The 21,483-nt window shown below is 32.1% G+C and overlaps 1 protein-coding gene and 1 long non-coding RNA gene across 5 annotated transcripts; both read right to left on the bottom strand.

Annotated features, from left to right (window-relative positions):
• Positions 1 to 341: 341 nt before the first annotated feature.
• On the bottom strand, positions 342 to 5,051 carry LOC111706199 (uncharacterized). Of its 2 annotated transcripts, none has more exons than XR_002766186.1 (3): positions 5,000 to 5,051; positions 650 to 715; positions 342 to 394 (listed from the first exon to the last, which is right to left on the bottom strand). It is a non-coding gene; the product is annotated as an uncharacterized LOC111706199 (long non-coding RNA). The 2 variants fall into 2 exon arrangements; XR_002766185.1 differs by lacking the exon at positions 5,000 to 5,051 and adding an exon at positions 4,919 to 4,961.
• A 476-nt stretch (positions 5,052 to 5,527) lies between these two features.
• Positions 5,528 to 20,260, bottom strand: LOC111706200 (chymotrypsinogen B). 3 transcript variants are annotated; one of them, XM_023479000.1, is made up of 14 exons: positions 20,153 to 20,260; positions 15,770 to 15,864; positions 15,459 to 15,515; positions 14,242 to 14,293; positions 14,087 to 14,156; positions 13,545 to 13,605; positions 12,779 to 12,830; positions 11,867 to 11,950; positions 11,240 to 11,290; positions 10,177 to 10,222; positions 9,794 to 9,843; positions 8,363 to 8,438; positions 7,914 to 7,939; positions 5,528 to 5,915 (listed from the first exon to the last, which is right to left on the bottom strand). In XM_023479000.1, the coding sequence occupies exons 1-14, from the start codon at positions 20,219 to 20,221 to the stop codon at positions 5,619 to 5,621; spliced, it is 1,086 nt and encodes a 361-aa protein (XP_023334768.1). In that variant the 5' UTR covers positions 20,222 to 20,260; the 3' UTR covers positions 5,528 to 5,618. The 3 variants fall into 3 exon arrangements, 2 of the variants coding, with proteins under 2 accessions (XP_023334768.1, XP_023334769.1); XR_002766187.1 differs by lacking the exon at positions 5,528 to 5,915 and having other exon boundaries at positions 7,910 to 7,939; positions 8,363 to 8,446; XM_023479001.1 differs by lacking the exons at positions 5,528 to 5,915; positions 7,914 to 7,939; positions 8,363 to 8,438 and adding an exon at positions 7,949 to 8,048.
• Between the last annotated feature and the right edge of the window lie 1,223 nt (positions 20,261 to 21,483).

Here is a 21,483-nt window from a genome sequence, read left to right as displayed (position 1 = left end):
ATAAATAAATAGCCATGAATATGCGGGAACAGTTTTAAAGTGCTCCATATAATCATTTAATTAAAAAACTAAATATCTACAACATTCCATTTTCAGAAAGTGAAGAATACGACATTTGATAAATTCTTTCGATGTATTTAATATTTAGGGTTTAACTGTAAATAATATTTATCAGACATTTTTCATTGAAAAACCACATTTTTAAATGTTTTAATAAGGATGCTAAGAAGGCATGAAAAATGTGTGCCTTCTAAGCAACAAACCCCCCTCCTTCTCCCTTTCAACATGTTTCTCATATCAAATTTTCTTTTAACAATTTAGTATGTTAATGTTTTCATTTTCTATTCCTTTGTTCATTGCCATATCCATAACTTCTCCCTCTTCTGGAGAAAACCTACACAAGACAAAGGACAAAATGTAGAACTATTACATTTTATTATGACCAGTGATCACCTAAACACCTTAATAAACAACTGTTAATAGTTAAACTAAAACTTTTTTAACAACCATTTAGCTTTTATTTTGAATTTAAACACTGTATAAACGTATTCTGTAAATTTCTGTAAAAATGTTCTATACAAAAATGCACTCTCAGCTCAATTAGCATGTCTAGCTGGTCACTCCCTTTAAAGATGTGACAAATTATTACCATTTGAACCAGAACAGCTAGTATTAGAGCTCTTCTGCTCCAGCTCATTGCTTAGTAGATTCCTACCTGCAATATATCAAGCTTTAGGCAAATATTAGGGTTTCCATTTTACCGAAACAAAATTTCATTTTTGGAAATGAAATTATCCAGAAATTTGATGTGCAAACCGAAATTTTTCTGGTTTACAGAATGGAAACCGTAACATTTTCAGTTTCCATTTCATAAACTGGAAATTTTGTAAACCTCAAATTTTTCAGGTTTACATAACATAAACCATAAAATTTCTAAATAGTTTCCATTTTTCAAACTGGAAATTTTTGCACAACGTTAGACATAGAAAGCAATGTCAAAACATTAAAAGTTAAAACTTATTAGTTGACATACATTAAATACGCATTTAGTTTTATAAATATATATTCACAAATATTTACTATAGTTCATCATGACTATTTTACAGTTACAGTTTTTACTTTCCTTACAGTATTTTTTGACATATTATTTTTACTTTTCAAGAGGGTCATTGGATAGGCTATGAACCATATAAATAAGAGTTTAAAAATATTCGAACTATAACTGTATTAAACCAGTGGAGGAACACAACACAAGTACTGGATTGGTTTAAGAATCTAGAAAACAAGATAAACTTAGATTCTTCCAGTTTGATATAGTCAGCTTCTATCCTAGTATCTCAGAAACTTTGTTCTTAAATGCTATAGAGTATGCTAAAAGTATTACTGAAATCACCAAAGATGATTGGAAATAATGATTCATTCAAGAAGATCCTTTCTATTTACTGATGAGTCTCCTTGGAAGAAAAAAGATAGTTCAAATTTTGATGTAACCATGGGAAGTTTTGACGGAGCTGAAGTTTGCGAGATGGTAGGACTGTTTTTACTCCAACAATTAGAACAAGTTATACCTAAACAGAATATAGGATTGTACAGAGATGACGGTCTAGCTGTTGTCGAAAACAATGGACCTAAAGTGGAACAGCTGAGGAAAAAAGTTATTCAACTTTTTCAAAGAAACGGACTGAAAGTTAAAATAGAAACAAACATCAGTACTACAAACTTCTTAGATGTTACTCTGGATTTAAAAAATAAAAATTTCAAACCATTTAGAAAAGAAAATGATAAGCCGCAGTACATCAGCAAACATTCTAACCATCCACCTAATATTTAAAAAGAGTTGCCAGAAATGATCAAGAAACGTTTGTCAGAACTTTCTAGCTCCGAGGAGTTGTTTAACTCAGAGGTGACAGAGTATGATAAAGCTTTAAAAGCTGCAGGATATTCAGAGAAACTACAGTAAATATATTCTGACAAACTGAATAACAACCAATCCAATAACAACCGAAGATCTAGGAAAAGAATTAATCTGGTTTAACCCACCATATAATGAGTGTGTATCAAGCAACCTAGCAAAAAACTTCCTGAAACTAATAGATAAACATTTTGGTAAAACTTCTCCAATGAAGAAATACTTCAACAAGAATATTGTGAAAGTTTCCTACAGCTACATGCCTAACATGATCAGCATAATAGCAAGTTACAATAGAAAAATTCTAAATACTCAACACTCAACCCAGATCAAAGGATGTAATTGCAGAGGTGGAACAACAGCATGTCCACTTGACGGTAAATGTTTAACAGAATCTCTGATATACAAAGCAATTGTCAAGACTGGGTGATCAGAAAGCTGAATACATAGAATTGGTGTCAACAGATTTTAAAACAAGATACAACAACCACAACTCGTCATTCTAGAACAGTAAACAGGAAAACAGCACAGGACTCTCTAAACATGTTTGGGATTTAAAGACAGAGAACAAACCCTTTGAAATATCATGGTCCATCGCATCTTTGGCAACCCCTTACAAAAAAGAAACCAACAAGTGTCAACTCTGCTTAACTGAGAAAACGCTTATCATCCTTGCAGATAGAACATTATCATTGAATAAGAGGCACAAAATTATGTCAAAATGTCAACATAAAAACACGATGCTTCTAGTAAATGTAGTGTGATAAGGTATGGTTTTTTTTAACATCATGTTTGTTTAATTGTATGTACCTAAATGTAACATTAATTTGAAAATTAATTTAACATCTTGTTAAAATTCGCGAAACATCTGTGAAAAATTCTCAAATCATTCATATTGATGATTTCATAAAAGCATGCAACAATTTGTTTGTGAATAAAATGTTATAAGAAGATTGTTGCGTTTCAACTGATATAAATAAGGGTTTATAAAGACTAGGCTTTAATTTGGTGAATTAAAAAAAAATATAAGTTTCGAAATTTTTTTCCGCACAAATTTTTAAACCTAGCTTTAAACCTTCACTTGGGCCATGTGAGTTACAAATTTTGGGCTTGGTCGGTTCAGCTGTTTTGACGTTTATTGGATACAAACGGACAAACAAACAGACGAGTAAAGTATATAAATAGAGTGTGAACCAGAAAACTCTGGAATAGGAGGACGACTTTTAGACTTAAGTCATGACTTTAAATAGTTCAATAAACGTTAGACACGGCAATTATGTTATAATGTATGCTATACTGTACACAGAACAATTAAAAAGTGATTTATAAGTTACTATTTAAACTTATCTAAAATCTTTAGAATGAGACATCCTTAATCCCAATTTTTTAATCTGAGTATCCATTGGACATGCAGACGCGTTTTATTTTCTTCTAAATCAGTTCTTTCTTGGATATAGAAGAGAAAAATCAAAAACCGTTTTTTAATTTTGTAATCCCTCCCGTTTTTTGTATATAATCTTAAATGGGGCGCAAAATTTTTTAATTTATCGGCTTCATACATGCAACTCTGATTGGTTGAATTTTATACTCTTTTCAGGATACAAGTACAAAATTAGGTTAGTCTGTTAGATTTCTGTAGATGAAATTATTTTGAGACATGGCAGTCAGGATTTATATTTCATGATAATTCACATTAGTATTACTTTAACTACAACTAAACCAGGCGCACATTCTATTATATTATGTAGATAGTATTACTTACTGGATTTCTCTTTAACATAAGTTTAAGACGTTTTTCCGGAACCAATTTTCCGGGAAAATTCTGGAACGATTTTTCCGTAAACCAGAATTTTCCGATATTCCGCAATGCTTCATAATTCTGGAACAATATTCTGAAACATTCCGTAATTCCGGAACAACTTTTCGGAACCTTTTCCATAATAGAAATGGAAAAAATTTCCGGATCATTTCCTTTTGTAAACCGTTACAATATGTCAATTACAATATGTGGCACAGAGTATTCATTTATATCTTGTTGTTTAAGTCTACAGTGCAGAGTTGAACTGAATGTAGGTTTGCTTGTGTAGTACACTATTTAGACTATTATATGTAAATAGTAGGCAATATCAAGATAATTAAGCAAATGAAGTTCAAGTGTCTCAACGGATGTGTAATCAGACAGAGCCTGTTATTTCTGTAACTTACAATAGTCAATCAGATGACGTCTCCAATTGTGGGCGATATGAATTATCTATCTATCAGATAATAATTATATCGCGAGACATCTAGCAGCCAAACTATCGACCCCCAAAGTTTTTCTTAAGGACAGGCTCTGCCCTACATTATTAGGGAAGGAAAAAGGCCATTTTGGTCATTAAAAGTTTTTAAAGTTTCTCCGCGTTTTTTCCGCGGTTTTATGAAAAAGTTTAATGTTGTGCGGCATTATTTGCAAGCATGCGCAAGTCACAACCCTAGTTTGGATTGAGCGGAGAAAATTATCGTCTTCATACATGTAGATTTTCAATTGAGGACATAAAACAAACTTTTAAGAAATGAGCGTTGCTCCTTTTTTTCAACCTGTTCCTAAACAATAAATTAACTTACTGTAAATGTTTTAAAACATTTTTTGTCGTCGTTATTTATTTATTTTAAATAACGATTCTCAAAATGTATCCACCCAAAAAGATGAATTTGAAAGTCGACTTTGCGATCAAACTCAGTAAACATATGTCATAGAATAGTTTTATATGTCTCAAATAAAATACATTGCCGTCCAAATTGTTTCGAAAAACATTTGAAACCCAAATATCAACTTTTAACAACAATAAAAGTGAAAAAGAAAATTCCTCTGTTACATAGCTACATGAGAAAACTTTACTGTATGGATGGAAAAATATTTCCTAAAGATTGTTTCATTTAAAACTACAATTTCACAAAAGAAGTGTGAAGCACAATCAATATTGCACCAAAAAGTTTATTTTTATCTAACAATAAAATATCAAGTTTTACCAGAGGGACATAAGATATTTCACAAGTTCCAAAGTTTAACTGTGAACCGTTTAAAAATTTAACTTAAAAAATTTGTCTTACCTTTTACAAAACTGATTACAACTAATTCATTCATTTATCTTTAGGGTTATGCAGGTAACTTGATACTAATTAGTTTCAATATTTTTAAACTCTATAAAACTATTTAATATAGATCACATTTTAATTATATTACCTTTCAATAGATTAATATAAATTGTGTCAGAGCGTTAAACTTTTAAATTCATGAATTTGATTCTGAATTCATAATTATATTTTTTTCATCTTTATGAGTGAATAAAAATGCATTTTTACAGAGTAATCAAATTAATTTAAATAAAATAAAATGGAGGTTGTTCAGCCCTCTGTAAGTTTTTTTTTTTTTTGTTATATTTTTGATTGTATGTTTCAGCTTTTGCTTAATGCAACTTGAACTCACAAAAACAAAAATAAAAAAAATAAAAAATTTAAATTTTTTTTCTTTGACAAACTGAACAATGTCGTTGATTAAAATGTTGAATAATGTTTGAACATTATAAAATTAAAATAATTAAAATTATTCAAAATCTTGATTTAGATTAACAAAAATACTAAAATTTCATATGCTTTTATTTTTCTTTAAAAACCATATTTGCCTACAGAATTGTTTTCGTGTGAAATATCCATTACTTTCCTTCAGGGGTTAAACATATGCTGCAAACAATTGTCCATTCTTCTTGAATAGAACTTTATTTTTTTTATTCGGTCTTGCTGATGAACGTACTTTGTTGGTCTGGTGGGTTGGTAGGGATTTCTTAGGGCCAGCCCTCAAAGGTATAATTGGTTGGGTAGGTGTAATACTTCTAATAGGTTCCAGAGGTCTACCAGGTCTTGGAGGATATAAAGGTTTAATGGGTTTTGCTGGATTAAGAGGTTTAGTTAATCCAGTGACTGAGGGAACTTTAGGTTGGGAAACTAGCCCCTGCATAGGATTACCAAACTAAAAAAATCTGGAATGAAACTGGAGAGGGGGTGCAGGAGGGTGGAACCCCCGGCAATTTTCTTCTTTTAAGGAATTTAGCAAATTGAGAGTAAGTATTTAAGTACTCAAAATAGCAAATTACTCTTAAAACATGTAAAAATATTGCAATCTTAGAACTGTACTTTTAAATTTTTTACTGAGGCATATCAGGCAAGAAAATTATTGACATATAAAAGAAGCAAATTAAGTCGAGGATATCTCATTAAAAAAAAAACTCTTATATCAAATAATATGATTTAGGGGTGTGCATGTTTGTGACAAATCACTAGTAAAAGCAAAATCAAACTTTTATATGTATTTTGACACGGGTGTCACCCAGCGGAGTTCAAAAATATTAAAAATTGGGCAAGCTATGGTCAAAAAAAGTTTTTTCTCTATAAATGTTTCAGGTATTAAAAATGTGTTTTTTGTTTTAAACCATTCAATTTTTTATATTTTATATTCTGTAATTTGATTTACATTCGTAAAAACACCCAGTGTTAAAAATACCTATGTACTGAATATCTGTTTAAAACTTCATTATAATATATATTCTTGTATTTTGTATTTTTTATCATTACAACCCAATTCAGGGAGTTCTCGATTTTTGTAAAAATTGCATTTTTAAAACATGACAATTCACTATGCATTATACAATCCAGTTCATTTTATGTACCGGGCCAAGCAAGAGCAAGCTGTACCAGTACAAATACAGACTATAATAAGGCAAAACAAGACAGTACATCCTCTTCTAGTGAAATGTCTGTGAATTAGAATTCCAAGTAGAATACAATTTTTCTTCCATAAAATGATTTCTGAAAAATGGCACACCCCCTAAATGTTTTGGTGTCGCTGTATTGTTACTAAAAACTATAAATCATAATAAACTTAAGTTTTAAGATAACAAATTCAATTAATTACATTTACAGCGTTGGTTAAAATTAAAAATCTATCAGATCGATGAAAAGTAAAACTATCATGATTTATCAATGAATTACGAAATGTTTTGTTAAAGCACTCCAAAGTATCTGCACTCAAAAACAATTACATTAAAACAGTAAACTTTTAAGTTAGTCTCTAGAAAATGGGGGGGGTTACTCTTGCCCCCCCTCCTCCTTTTCAAAAGGAAATGTCTTCAACCCCTTGACTCCCCCGCCTGGGTTGTACAATTTTTAGCTTTATAGTCTGAATAAACAATCTATTCTGATGTATCTACTACTAGTGTAGAAATGCATGTTGGTGTCTAGAAATATGGGAAATCCATTTTTAGGCATTTAACCTTTTCTATTGGTACCCAATTTTAGACTTTGAAAACATATTTTTTAAATTCATATATTTTAAATTATGCCATTTGCAGGAGGAAAAAATAGTTTTTAACTCTTTTTCATATAATTAGGGAATTTATGGGTTTTAACCCTAAAAAGGCTGGGGGGTCTACATCAATGTATGGCCTAGAAAAAGGCCTTAGAGAATAGGTATAGGGTTGAAATGCATGTTCATAGACCCTATTTTTCAAGGTCAGCTCATAGAAAAAAAACTAGACCGACAAATAATAGTTTGGGTGCTAGGGAGGGTTGAAAAATTGCCTAAAAATGGTCAAAAAAGTGAGAAAAAAAACGTTTTTGTTGTTTTAAACAAATATCAAAGTGTGACACATGTTTTCAAGGGCTGTTTATAGTATTTAGAACTGTAGCTTTAGTCACAAAAAAGTTATGAGCTATTTTAGATTCTTTTTCACAGACCAGACTGTATCCTATAGTGTCAAAAATGAGAGTGCTAGGACAAAAAAACTACAGGGGGGGGCCAAACGCCCCCCCACCCCCAGCCTGTTTAGAGTTATAGAAAATTTTGGCTTTTTAGACTTAAATTTACAAAAAAAAAGCTTTGTAATTTTTTGCAATTTGAACTTAAAATTTAAAATTACGAAGAATTTGATCTAAAAAATATGTTATTTAAGAATTTTGTATCTTATTTTACCTGCAAATTGTCTCTCACCCATTTTCCTAGTTTGACATTTTAAACCAATGGTATAAGTTGTATGGGCAGATGTTTTACAAAACCAACCAATGAAGAATGAGTAAAATGTTTTGGATTTATCCTCTTGGAATACCACTAGAACAATAAAGATGGATATATGCTTATATATTGCTGGATGTTTGGCCAAAGTTGGGAACTTTTGTTGTGGATACCCATAATCCCAATTGCTTGATTTTGTTATCCTCTGTGGGCACTTTTAATTTGAGGATCAATGCTTCATCAATTGGTTTTATTTATCCCTTCAGGGTAGAATTACACTGCAGATATTGAAAAAAGACTAAATAAATCAAAATCCACAATGTAAGAGTGCCCAACTCGGAAATCCATTGTGTAAGAGTACACAACTCGGAAATCAAAGAGTGTTTTGTGATAAAGTTTAAAATGTTTTCCTAGGATACGAAGATCTGTATATAATGAATTCTGATCAACAGCACATTTGGCTTGTCCTATACTTGTAAGTCCAACCTCGCAATCAAAAATTCAGAAAAAAATGAACTCATGGTTTATATAGCCCACTTTAGATATTTTTAAAACTATTTATTCATTTTCTGTCAAGTCAATCTCCCTTTAAAGTTTATAAAATACGTATTTTCACAAAACCTGACATTTTTTTTGTATTGCATCAAACTGATTGAAATTATTTTGAAATGATAAGTGTTTTGTTCAAAATAAAAATATCAATTAAATTAATGAAAATCTGTTTTCATACATTTAAAGGGAGTGTTTGTGAAGAATGGAAGGGGGTACTTCTATCTGTTGCAGCTATAAGGAGAAATTTTTTAAAAACGACTCATACTGAAGAATGCAGCAGCCATAAAAATTAGAAAGTTGCAGTATTCAACTTGGAACGTGAAATATCAATTTGATTTTAAGCAAATAATTTAGATATTGCAACATAAAATCATCAATTTTTTTGACACATTCATGTATAGTTGGTACTTCAAAATATTTTTTTATTTTTCTATTTTTAAATTAATATTTTGCTTACAACTTGTTTTCACGGCTGGTGCTGGATTTTCGGACATTCTTGGAAAATATAAATATGTCGTCTTCATCATCAAATATCATTGAATCCGGAATGAATGTTTTTAAAAGTAACTTTCAGATCAGAAAAATAAAAATATTATGAAATTCTAACTATGTACAAATGCATCGAAAAAAAGTCAATGATTTTAGGTTGTAACATTTGAATGATTTGTTAGGAATCAAATTGATTTTTTTACAATCCGAGTCGTATGTTGCAGCTTTCTGAATTTGTATGAACGCTAAGTTCTTTGGTATGAGTCATTCTTAGACACAACAGATAGAAGTAAGAATAGTAGCCATCACCATCAAATATTTTTTGCGAACACTCCCTGTATTTTACTACCAAGATGCATAATTTAAAAGTGTATGCTCTAAACATCTTTAGATAGAATTAAAGCTTTAAGAGCCTGAAATATTTGAAAAAGAAAAATTTGGCTAAACCCAATTTTTTAACTTAGAATGGGTTTGGTTTGGTTTACCTCTTCTATTCTTGTAATGCAAACAAACTTGTATAACTTACAATTTTAAGGTATGTAAAACTCCCAAATATAAAAGCATGTTCAAAACGAAAAAAAAACCTTTAAAAATCTTTAGACATATGTATAGTATGGGTAAAATTTGCAATTTCAAAAAATATAAATTTCTGGCTGGTACACTGTTAGAAAATTTAGAGCATTTGTTAAAATGTTGAACAATTTCTTTTAAATTTTAGAAATGCTTTCAGCAAGGTTGACATTTTTATTCTCATAGTGTGCAATTTTTAGATTGGTATTAATTTTTAAAAAAAGAAATACCTGAAAATATTTCCCATTTTCAAAGATGACTACTGGACTACCAGAATCACCTTTAAAATTGTATTCAAATTGCATAGACTTGTTATTCTTCCATTTTAAATAGTTGGATTATTGGGCACATTTATTGCATCCTTGCTTCTTAAACATTTGTTGGCTTTCAAGGAAGAAATCTGATCAAATTCTGTTGTTCAATGAAGGATGCAAATTGCAGAAATCATTTTGTACACAATTTGCATGAAAGTATTTAAGCATGCAATATCACACAAAATGTTTGGGCAATTTATCCACAAAAAGTTTGGGAAATTTACACACAAAAAGTTTGTGCATTATGTGTGTAAAAATTATAGATTTAAAAACTGACTAATTTAAAAAATTAAACATACCACTGCATGTATCCTTGTTTGGAGTTCTGGTACAAAAAGCAGTTTCCTATTATTATTCAATAGTTTCAATATTTTTGTTTAACACTTTTGAACCCAAAATTTATAAATTAGTAAAATTTCTCTAATTAAAATATGTTATCTAAAATTATTATGGCAGTACGTTCTGTAATGATAATAAGCAAACAAATATGGTAGAGTGTTAATTTTTTCTGGATCAATTTGTTTCTGGAAAGGCTTTACAGAACCTTTTCTAAAGCTGAAAGAATGATAAACCAGTAAAGACCACACAGAGCTGGTGTGACACACAGAAAAAAAGTGTACAGGACAATTATTCCATCTAAAATTGGTCCGGAATATTGATCCTGTAAACTTTTTTTCAGCATGTCACACCTAGCTTTATGAAGCATCTAGAGGTATAGATTATTCTTAATTTGGTTAAGAAACGTTCCACCCTTGATTTCTAAACAGCTTCATAAAACGTTCTGCCCTTGATTTCTAAACAGCTTCATGAAACGTTCCGCCCATCGAGATATTAGTAATAGAGGGGGCATCTGGAATTTTAGACTTCTTGTTGTACAGCCACTGTACACAATGACCCGATCAGAAATTCTACCTGGGGGGATCATAATTCGTAGATCAGTTTTGAAAGTTATTGTTTGAAAGTGAAGACTTAGTGAACATTTTGACAAAAATTGTTATAGAAACAAAGATAGCAAAATACTCAGAGTCAGAAATGATCCAGTTCCCTCGATATTTAGAATGGGTTGTGTGAATATTGTAGGCTTCACTTTCAAACAATAATGTCTTCAAACACTGATCTACGAATTATGATCCCCCAGGTAGAATTTCTGATCGGGTCATTGTGTACAGTGGCTGTACAACAAGAAGTCTAAAATTCCAGATGCCCCCTCTATTACTAATATCTCGATGGTTATGCCCGCCCCCTGGTTCCGCCCTTGATTTCTAAACAGCTTCATAAAACGTTCCGCCCTTGATTTCTGCATGGAAATTGTCAAGGAAAATTGGGAACTCCAGGATTTCAATTATTCATTTTCTTTCTCACCGTAACTAGTTGCTTCTCAGAAATTGTGCATGGTGAAACAAGCAGATCCACCTTAAGGATTTAAATTAATTCATTTTATAGTTATTTTTTCAAATAAAAGGGCAATATTTGGACCCTGCTCAATATCATCTAAAAGCTAAAATGTTTGACAGGTATGGGGTAGTAAGGAGTTCATAATGTTTCCAAAACTTGAAGATTTTATTCTGTAGAAGTTTGCTATTACCAAACATGCAAATTTGTTACCCTTCAAGAAAATATAAGGCAAAAACTATCGTTTTTGGGTTTTTAAAACCATAGTTTATATTTTCCCTAAGATAACATATTTGAATGTTTGATAAAAGCAAACTTCTACAGAATACAATTTCAAATCATTGGACCCTTCCCAGTTTGTTGTAAAACCTTTTAAAAGTCTAAAAATATCAAAAGTTTCTGTAAAACGATTCTAGCTATTGCCCCATGCCCATTTCTATCCAGACCATGGTTTTGCCTGTCTAGGGGGTCTATGGGATCATCCCCATACAAAAGCAAAATTAAAGCAAACTGAGAAGTATTTTTTCAAATAATTGTCTTCAGTTTGACCTACCACTGTTTGTCATTGGTTAGGTTAGGCATAGTAATAATATTCACCTCTTGTAACAGTTTAGATCCTCCTTTTATATCATATGCTATTCTACCCCATCCTAGGGCTCTCACAGTTGTTCCTGTTGGTAGCTAAATAAAACCCAAGGTTGGAACTTATAAATTGTTAATCCTTTTTTTGATCTTTTCTCATTTGCTGCAGATTAAGATCATTTTTCTGATCATCTTTAAATTTACAAGTAAGTTGATGAGCATTAATACACTTCAATTTAAGAGTTTCTTCTTTGAATATGAAGTTCTGTTAATCAGCTAGCCAAATTGCGCAAAAAGAGGGTGATTTAAACGTCACTTTTGGCATTTTTACGTAAATATTGCTTAGAGATGTTGGCTCTCTTTACATCATGAGAGACGTAAAATCGTACACCATTTTTATGCAATTTGTATGCCTGTAAAAAAAATAATCCACTATTTCATGATATTTTTACTTATTGCTGGGTTATAAAATATTTTCTTTAGAAAAATTAGATATTTACACTAATTTGAAATCTATAGTTACGCAAATTTGCGCTGTAATTGAGTCATTAGAGCCGAAACCATATGCGTTTATGCTGCTTACGCAATTTGGATAGCTTGGTAATGTACATCATAAAAAAGCATCTCTATAGACTAGAAGAATTTGTAAAAAATAAAAAACTATGAAAAAATAAATAAAGACAGTTAAACCCTAAATAAGCCATACATCGAAAGAATTCATCAAATGTTGTAATCTTTACTTTCTGATAATGGAACATGCAGATATTTAGTTTTTTAATTAAATGATTATATGGAGCTCTTTAAAAAAATTTCACACATATTCATGGCTATTTATTTATACTGAGATTTACATAAAATAGAATAAAACCCATTGAAAAATTGACAAGACGACATTTGAAAAATTCTTTCGATGTATGGCTCATTTACCTGAAATTCAGGGTTAATAAGGGGAATTGGAAAAGCTGTAAGGACCTTTTCCCTAAAATTAAAGAAATTCAATTTTACCAAAGTATATCACTGTGGTTTGGATGAAAAGAACTTTTAAAGGCCGCCTACCAATCTTATTAAATTTTATGAAACTATTGAGTACTTTATTATTCTTCCTCACTTCATCTTGAATTTTATAATGACCTTGCTATAAAGTATAATCTATATAATGCTAAAAGGTTTAGTTAGCTGTACATTATAGCACATGTGCTAGAAAGTTTTGATTAGTTCCTGGATTTTCTCCAAATAATTTAGGATATATTTTCAAAATTTTTTTTTTACAATTGAAATGAAAATAAAATTGATATCAACTTTATATTTTGACTTTTGCTTTGTTTCAAAGCTTATCTGATCCAGAAATAGCCATTGAAATAAGACAAGTACACAAACGTTTCATAAAATTACCTAAAGCTCGGGACTAAATTAAATCTAAAAAAGCTTGAACCTTCTTGATAAAGAGAAAATTTCTAAAAAACTTTATAACACTGGGAACCAAAATACCAGTGTTATAAATATTGCTTCCATGTTCACAGTGTAGTTACACCAAACATACTGGCACATTGTTACATACAATAACCTGCAATTACGTGCAAAAAAGAAAGAAATGTGGAACTTTAATTTAAAGCCTAAAAAAATGTTCAAAAGACTTAAAAGAATAAAACCCTCACCACAAAAAAAGAGGCAAACACATTACAAAAAATCTTACTTCAGATAGAGCAGCGAAATATCATAACTTGCATAATGCACTTTTTTGTTTCTATCAAACCCTTAATATAATTAATAATAATTATCTAAATAAGGAAAAAAACTTTTCCTTTTTGTGTTAAACTTCCCAAAAACAACCTGCAACAGGCTTTAAGGTATCCAAGTTTTGAGGATAAGTCAGGCTATGGCTCCATGCATTACAGCTAGGATAAGCTAGGGGGCTGAGCGCTCCCACAATAATATGCTAAGGGGCTGAGCACTCCCACAATAATATGCTGGGGGCTGAGCACTCCCACAATAATATGCTAGGGGGCTGAGCACTCCCACAATAATATGCTGGGGGGCTGAGTGCTCCCACAATAATATGCTAGGGGGCTGAGCACTCCCACAATAATATGCTAGGGGGCAGAGTGCTCCCACAATAATATGCTAGGGGGTAGAGTGCTCCCACAATAATATGCTAGGGGGCAGAGTGTTTTATAAGGTTGAAAAACCAGAGTTCACCTTGGTGCCATCAAAAATATTTTTTTCTCTAATTATAACCTGGATGGTTGAGTTTTAGGCTAACAATGTACTCTTGCCCCTCTTTTTTTATATTGCTTCCAATATAGGCCTAAATACACAAATATTAACCTACAAAAAAATCAAAGTGATTTCCAGCTGGAAATTTATTTTGCTGTAAAATCTAGTATTTTTACCTTTATATCTTCATTCTTGTCCGTACAATGGGCTGCAGTGAGAACAACATGTCTGAAAAATTTAGAATAAATGTAAGACCACAAGGGCTGGGCAAGTTCCCATTTTTTTTTTAATCATTCAAGTTGTTTCATTCATGCCCCTGAAAGAATGGTTTACTCTAGCTCTTGAGCTGGGTGTATTCCTATTTTTAAAATTGTTTATTCTGTTCCATTCTGCTCCATTCCATTCATATTTGTGAAAGAATTAATGATCCCTAGGAACGACGCCATGCCCTAATAATCACCAGTGGTGTTAGGAAACACAGTATGCATAATAAAGATATGGAAACTTTCTAAACTAATTGCATGTTTTTGATATAAAAACCAATCTAGACATCTGATTTAAATTGTGTTTCATATATTTGATGTATGTGAATAGATTAAACATATTTCATCAAATATGACTTCCTTCAACCTCATGTACGTTCTCCACCTCTAAATTTCCCACACAAAGCCCTCATCCAGTCCTTCTGAAGGAATCCTTCCTCAAACCATCCTCGGAGACAGTAGCAGTGATTACCAACTAAATGATCATGCTGCAGGCCTTAATATTGACTTGAACTAAGACAAAAATGTATTCTTTCTTTATTATTTTTGAGTTCAAAATCTTATAGGAACACCTAGCTCTTGATGGTTTCCTGTAAAAATACAGATTTTGGGAACTGCTTTTTCAAAAAAGTTCTTTAGCAAACAAAATATTCCTAAACAAGTTCCGGTTGGTCCCTCTAGACATCTTGTGGTCCCCAGCCAGATGGCTATTGGTCCACTCTGTGTTGACCTTAATCTTGGCTGTACCCTTTCCTCACAGGTCCCCAGAGTTAGTTGATCTTGGTCCGCCAGGACAATTATGTGGTTTAATATCCCTGCCACCATCCGGTACAGTGTTAAAAGTTTTAACAGCATCATCCACTGCGATAATGGCCTTTTAGACAGAGAGTTATGTCCTTAATACTTGGTCTCCTCTTTTCATTAATTTCAAGATCAATTTAATCTTTAGTTTGTAACCTGAAAACTGTATAAAATTTAATTGGTCAGAACCTGTATATGGATACCCAAAAAAAGAGAAAAAAGCGAATTAAACAGAAAATTAAAAGTGTCCACATTGGATAATCAGATTAAGCGACCAGGATTAAGGGTATTAAACTCTAAAGTTCCCAGTACTGCTTTAACTTGCTTACCTTGAAATTAAAGAACCTCCACACTGTTGCTTGCCTCCTATTAATAGATAAACCATCCTTAAATAATCATGTGTTTATGTAAAGAAGTGTATTAATCATTTACAACTACTTAACAAGGAAGTTAAAGAAGTTTACTTAATAAATTTTACTTAATACAGGGTTACATAAGCCAATTTTGCCTACAAAACATCAAGATCGCTGCAAGTGATGTTTTGCAGGCAAAATTGGTTAAAAAACTGGGACAGTACCCAAATGAATCATCCATTTCTGGGAGGTTAATGTGCTGGGACTGAGGTATATCTATCACGTACCATGGATATGCGTTGGATAAAGCATCATTTCCTCCCACAATATAATCATCGCCAGAGTATCCTCTCGGCTCCTCCCTCTTTTGTTTTGAACAAGCCTGAAAGGGACCGTAAATGTAAATTAAGTGACACACGACAACTTCCCAAGGGTATTTTCCCAAGCTGCAACTTCCCAAGGGTATTTTTCCAAGCTGCAACTCCCAAGGGTATTTTCCCAAGCTGCAACTCCCAAGGGTATTTTTCCAAGCTGCAACTTCCCAAGGGTATTTTCCCAAGCTGCAACTCCCAAGGGTATTTTCCCAAGCTGCAACTCCCAAGGGTATTTTCCCAAGCTGCAACTTCTCAAGGGTGTTTTCCCAAGCTGCAACTTCCCAAGGGTATTTTCCCAAGCTGCAACTCCCAAGGGTATTTTCCCAAGCTGCAACTTCCCATGTGTATTTTCCCAAGCTGCAACTCCCAAGGGTATTTTCCAAAGCTGCAACTATTTTACTCTTGGGAAGAAACTGTAAGTGTAATTTCATGTGCCCTTCCCTACAAAGATGGCAATGCCCGATTCACAACGGTACTCTTAAAAGCTTTGTCTGATCAAGTGTGAATTAATTATGCATGTTTTTGTTTATTTTCATATGTGGTTTCTCTGCAAACATGACTTGCGAATTTCTTTTTTATAAGAAACAATTGAGAAATTTACAGAAATAAACACTTTTTGAGTCAGAAAACATGTTATCTTCCACATTTTCGATTAGATTAAAGTTCAAGGGTACCTTTGTAATTTAGGCATTGCTTTCTTTGCATGGATGGTCACTCAAAATTACGCTAAATCCAATTCCTCAAATTATTCAAAAATTAAATTCAATATCTGTATTTACAGTGTAATATTGTTTCTAAGGATAGAGGTTAGGATGTACTTTTTCTAAATAGCTTAGTTGCATCCAAATAGATTATCAAGTACAATAGATGGCAATGTAGAATTTGTACACTCTCAGACCTCAGTACAGCTATATTCTTTAGTCACAAGCTGTCAACTGAGTTTTTGTGTCAAACAAAACTATTAATAATTTTAGACTTAGTGCCTATCTTACAGTGAAAAAAGTGCATTCTTATGTGTTCTTTATTTGCTGTTTAAAACTTTTTTATCTAAACTTGGAAAACATGTCAACTAATAGGAGAATGTGTTGTTTTCCTTGTAATATTTGACACTTGTGACGTCATGTATAATTGGTCCATTTCTCTGTTGCCACCAATTGTTCTTGATAATCTATTAGGTTGCATCCACTGCAAACCAAGATGTGCAAGCTCTCACACATTGAGCAGTATTTTGCCCATTATTCCCTTTAAACTTTTGTACTTCTGAAATGTATATGTGTATGAAATGTATATGACACTTGTGACGTCATGTATAATTGGTATCTTAGTGCATCGTAGAGACAAGTTTAAATGCATTTTCCAATAGCTATGTGTTAAAAACTATACTTTTGATAAATAGTATTTTTCTTATTCTCCCCCTACAATATATATCAGTATACAAATGCTAGATTCAACCGTTTAAACCCAATCAGTATTACCCCACACTGTATTTACACCCGCCAAAACCAAACTTATGCATATTTCTGATAAAAAAGGCAGTTTAACTTCCTTGTGAGATGACTTATTTCTCCATAAGGAAGTCCAAAGTACAATAAGAGTTTCCGGCAACCAAAAACTTCACGAAAAATAAACTCACAAAGAAGTATTGTATAGCTTCAACAATTAATTGTGCAAAAATAGTAAAAGCTTAGCATTAGAAATTTTATTATGTCATAAATAATAATTTCTCCAGGGGCGTACGAAGGGGGGCGAGCCCCCCGGCCCCCCCCCTACGCGTGCCCCTTTCCACTCTTTTAATATTACATCTGCTTGAATTTCCCTTCCTCAGGCAATCTACATTCTACATTGCATTGCATTGCACTCACCCAAACTAAAAGAAAAAAATATATTCTGATTCACAAGAATACCCTTCAAAGCTTTGTCTGATCAAGTATTGCATTAAACATCCATGTTTCCCATTTTTTAATTTGTGGTTAATCTACAAAAGTGACTTGCTCATATTTTGCTTCAGAAACAATGGAGAAATGAAGGTTTCAAAGGTACAGGGTGTCCCAATAAACATGGTAATATATATACAGGGTGTCCCAATAAACATGGTAATTCAGTAACGAATTCGATATAGTCTTTTTAAATAATTCTTTGATTTAGTATAGTGATTCCTAATGAGAAAGCTATAACCTGTAAGAGTTTCGTCTGCTATGTTCACATTTTGTTTGTTTATGTTCTGACTGCATATGGTTGGACTTAGTAAAACAAGCAAATTGCAGTATACAAACTTGTCCGTCTTCACTGTTCATCTTGCGGAGACATTATAGACACATCTTTACAGCCATTTATCGTTTTCTTAAAATAAACTCTCGCAGACATTATGATATTATGGCTTTTGCAATTAGGTATTACAATGCTAATTCATAAAAAAAGACGAAATCGAATTCGTCACTGAATTCCCATGTTTTTTGGGACACCCTGTCTATTGGACAAGTAACTCTATAAATGGAGGGTCACTTGAAAATATGCATGTATTCCATTTAAGTATAATTACATTGTATAAAAAAGAAATACTTTAAAACCTCACTTTTGCCTTAAACTAAAAGAGTTTTGATATAAAAGCTTTAATGAATACTGCCTTCAGTGTAAATACATATTTGATATCATAATTTATAATGCAATATGTATCGATCCTCTGAAAATATAGATATTATTTTAGAAACGTTTCCATCTCTATTTTCCATCCCTTGAAGCTTACACCCCAGTATTAAGAGGGATTATATGAGGTAGTCCACTTAAGAAAATTACATAAATATTTATAAACAGGCTTGTAATATGTAATATGTAATATGGAAGTGTGTATATGATCGACTAATTTATATAGTTAAAAAAGGTGTCAATATTTTTTAAAAACAGGGGTTTTTAATGGGGGGGGCACAATGTTGCCAAGGGGGGAGCACAAAATCTGCCCCCCTCCCCTACTCAAATGCTCTCGTACGCCCCTGAATTTCTCTTCCTTTACTTTAATAAATGTTTGATGAAGAGAATTTTTTCACAAATTTTTCACAATTTTTTTTCGCGCAGTCTTCGCATTTCTTATTTCTCGAAAATTTCGCATTCTTACGCAAAACAGATTAAAGCAAAATTTTATATGCAAAATTTTCGCGAAACAATCTCCCTTTTTCACTGGAAACCCTGGTACACTGCTGGAAACCCTGGTACACTGCTGGAAACCCTGGTACACTGCTGGAAACCCTGGTACACTGCTGGAAACCCTGGTACACTGCTGGAAACCCTGGTACACTGCTGGAAACCCTGGTACACTGCTGGAAACCCTTGTACACTGCTGGAAACCCTGGTGCACTGCTTAACATTCTTAAACCCTGGTACACTGCTTAACATTCTTAAAAAGGAAGAAAGGTTGAGTTCTAAGGAAGTTAGGGACAGTGAACAGTATCGTGAACTTTAAGTAAAAATACTGTCAAATATTGTCCTTTCTTTTCACTCCTGTATGCCGAGTTCATTAGCGCCTGATCCAATCAGGGTTCAGTTATGTGTTTGTTGTCTATTCTGAATTCCAATAGTATGGCGGTAACATCTATCTTTCTATCTATTCATCATCCAATTAGAGATAAATCCTTATACAGGCGCTATACCAGTAAATGGATATATTTACTTCTACGTAAAAGCAGGTTGACAAATGTCAAATGAATGTTACAAATAAATTCAAAGTTCTAAGATGACTTTCAAATCCTTCCTTTACACAAGGATTTTTCTTCGTGGTTTGTTTCTCTTCATTTCACAGTTATTTTTTTGACACCATCACTGTAATTTTTTTTTAAATAAATAAAAATTGAAATTTTTTTTTTGTAAATTTAAGAACAGGGCGGTAAAGTCCGGTCTGTTTAAAAAAATAAAAAATAGCCCATAACTTTTTTATGACTGTTTTCGTCATAAAAACTATATTTTTATAAAAGCCCTTAAAAAATGGATGTAGAAACAAGTGTTAAACTTTGATATTTGTTTTAAACAAAAAAAATATTTTTAGCATTTTCCCCCCTGTTTTTGGCATTTCTTCAACCCTTCCTAGCACCCAAACTATAATAGTTATTGATCTAATTTTTTTTCAATGAGCGGGCCTTGAAAAGATAGTCTGTGAGCACGCATTTCAGCCCTATACCTATTCTCTCAGGCCTTTTCCTAAGGGGGAGGGGGGGGGGCGTGGGAGGCCCTTCCCCCTTATATACATAGATTCATTCCCCCCAGCCTTTATAGGATTAATAAAACATATAGAACAGATTTGATACTTACATTATCTCCGAACTTGAAGAGAACTGCCAGTATAACCAGATTTCTCCAGTTCATAACAGGACTGCTCATTTTATTTGGAAATATCGTCTTCAATTAGGGATTGCTACAGTATTAACCAAAAACTCCGGAATAAAAAGACGACTTTTTGACAAAAATCACTTTAAATAGGCCAATGAGCATTGGACATTGCTATTTTGTAGTGTAAAAGACCCATTTCACTTAAATAGTAATTTAACAAGTGTCTAGTGAAAGGATTTGCTTTGTAACACAATAAAATAAAAGTATTGTTTTAAAGTCGTCTTCCTATTTCTTAGTTTTCTAGTTATCAGTGTACGTAATTAGTTCAAAGCTAAGAAAAATAATATTAAAACAAATAACTCGAAAGTCTTTTTTTTATAAGTTTGCTTCAATATTGAAATATGGTCCTTAATATTGAAATATGGTCTTTTATATTGAAATATAGTCCAATTAATATTGAAATAATTATTATAATATCTTGGAAGCCAGAAATGTGCAAGTCCCTTTCATAAAGAAACCGCAAATGAACATAAACAGTTTAAATAAACAAAAACATGGATTTCATAATCCATACTTCGTCAGACACGGTTTACAATGGTACCGTTGTAAATCGAGCATTGCCATCTTTGCATGGAGGGTCACTTGAAATTACGCTTACAGTACCTTAGGCTTCGGAAATATTCCCAAATAACACAATTTTTTACGCATCCCTGACTATATAGTGTATTAAGTCTACCCCTAAGGTACAGTAATCTGAAACTGATTGAATATTATAAATATTTAAAGTGTCAAATATATAATATTACAAGTCTTAATAACAATAAAATATTTGTACATTTGTTTAGATGTTTCTTTGAAATATGAACTTTTCAAACAATTAAATTATTTTTTTTTAAAGTTAATATGAAACTTCAAATAGTTTCCAAAATTTTTAGAAATTTTTAATCTTTATATAGTTCGGTCGGTATTATATGGTTTTCAATCCATATCATTTCAGAAAGAGAATTTCAAGTGATCCATAAACAATCCATTAACGATCCATAAAAGATCCATAAACAATCCATTAACAATCCATAAACGATCCATAAACAATCCATAAACGATCTATTATCGATCCATAAACGATTCATAAACAATCCATAAACAATCCATAAACGATCCATAAACAATCCATAAACAATCCATAAACGATCTATAATCGATCCATAAACGATCCATAATCGATCCATAAACAATCCATAAATTATCCATAAACGATTCATAAACAATCCATAAACGATCCAGAAACAAACCATTAACGATCCATAAACAAT

The sequence above is a fragment of the Eurytemora carolleeae genome, unplaced genomic scaffold, assembly GCF_000591075.1.
Source record: "Eurytemora carolleeae unplaced genomic scaffold, Eaff_2.0 scaffold672, whole genome shotgun sequence".
NCBI classification, from domain to species: domain Eukaryota; kingdom Metazoa; phylum Arthropoda; class Copepoda; order Calanoida; family Temoridae; genus Eurytemora; species Eurytemora carolleeae.
The sequence above is the reverse complement of the archived record's forward strand: the minus strand, read 5'-3'. Positions and strand labels throughout refer to the sequence as shown.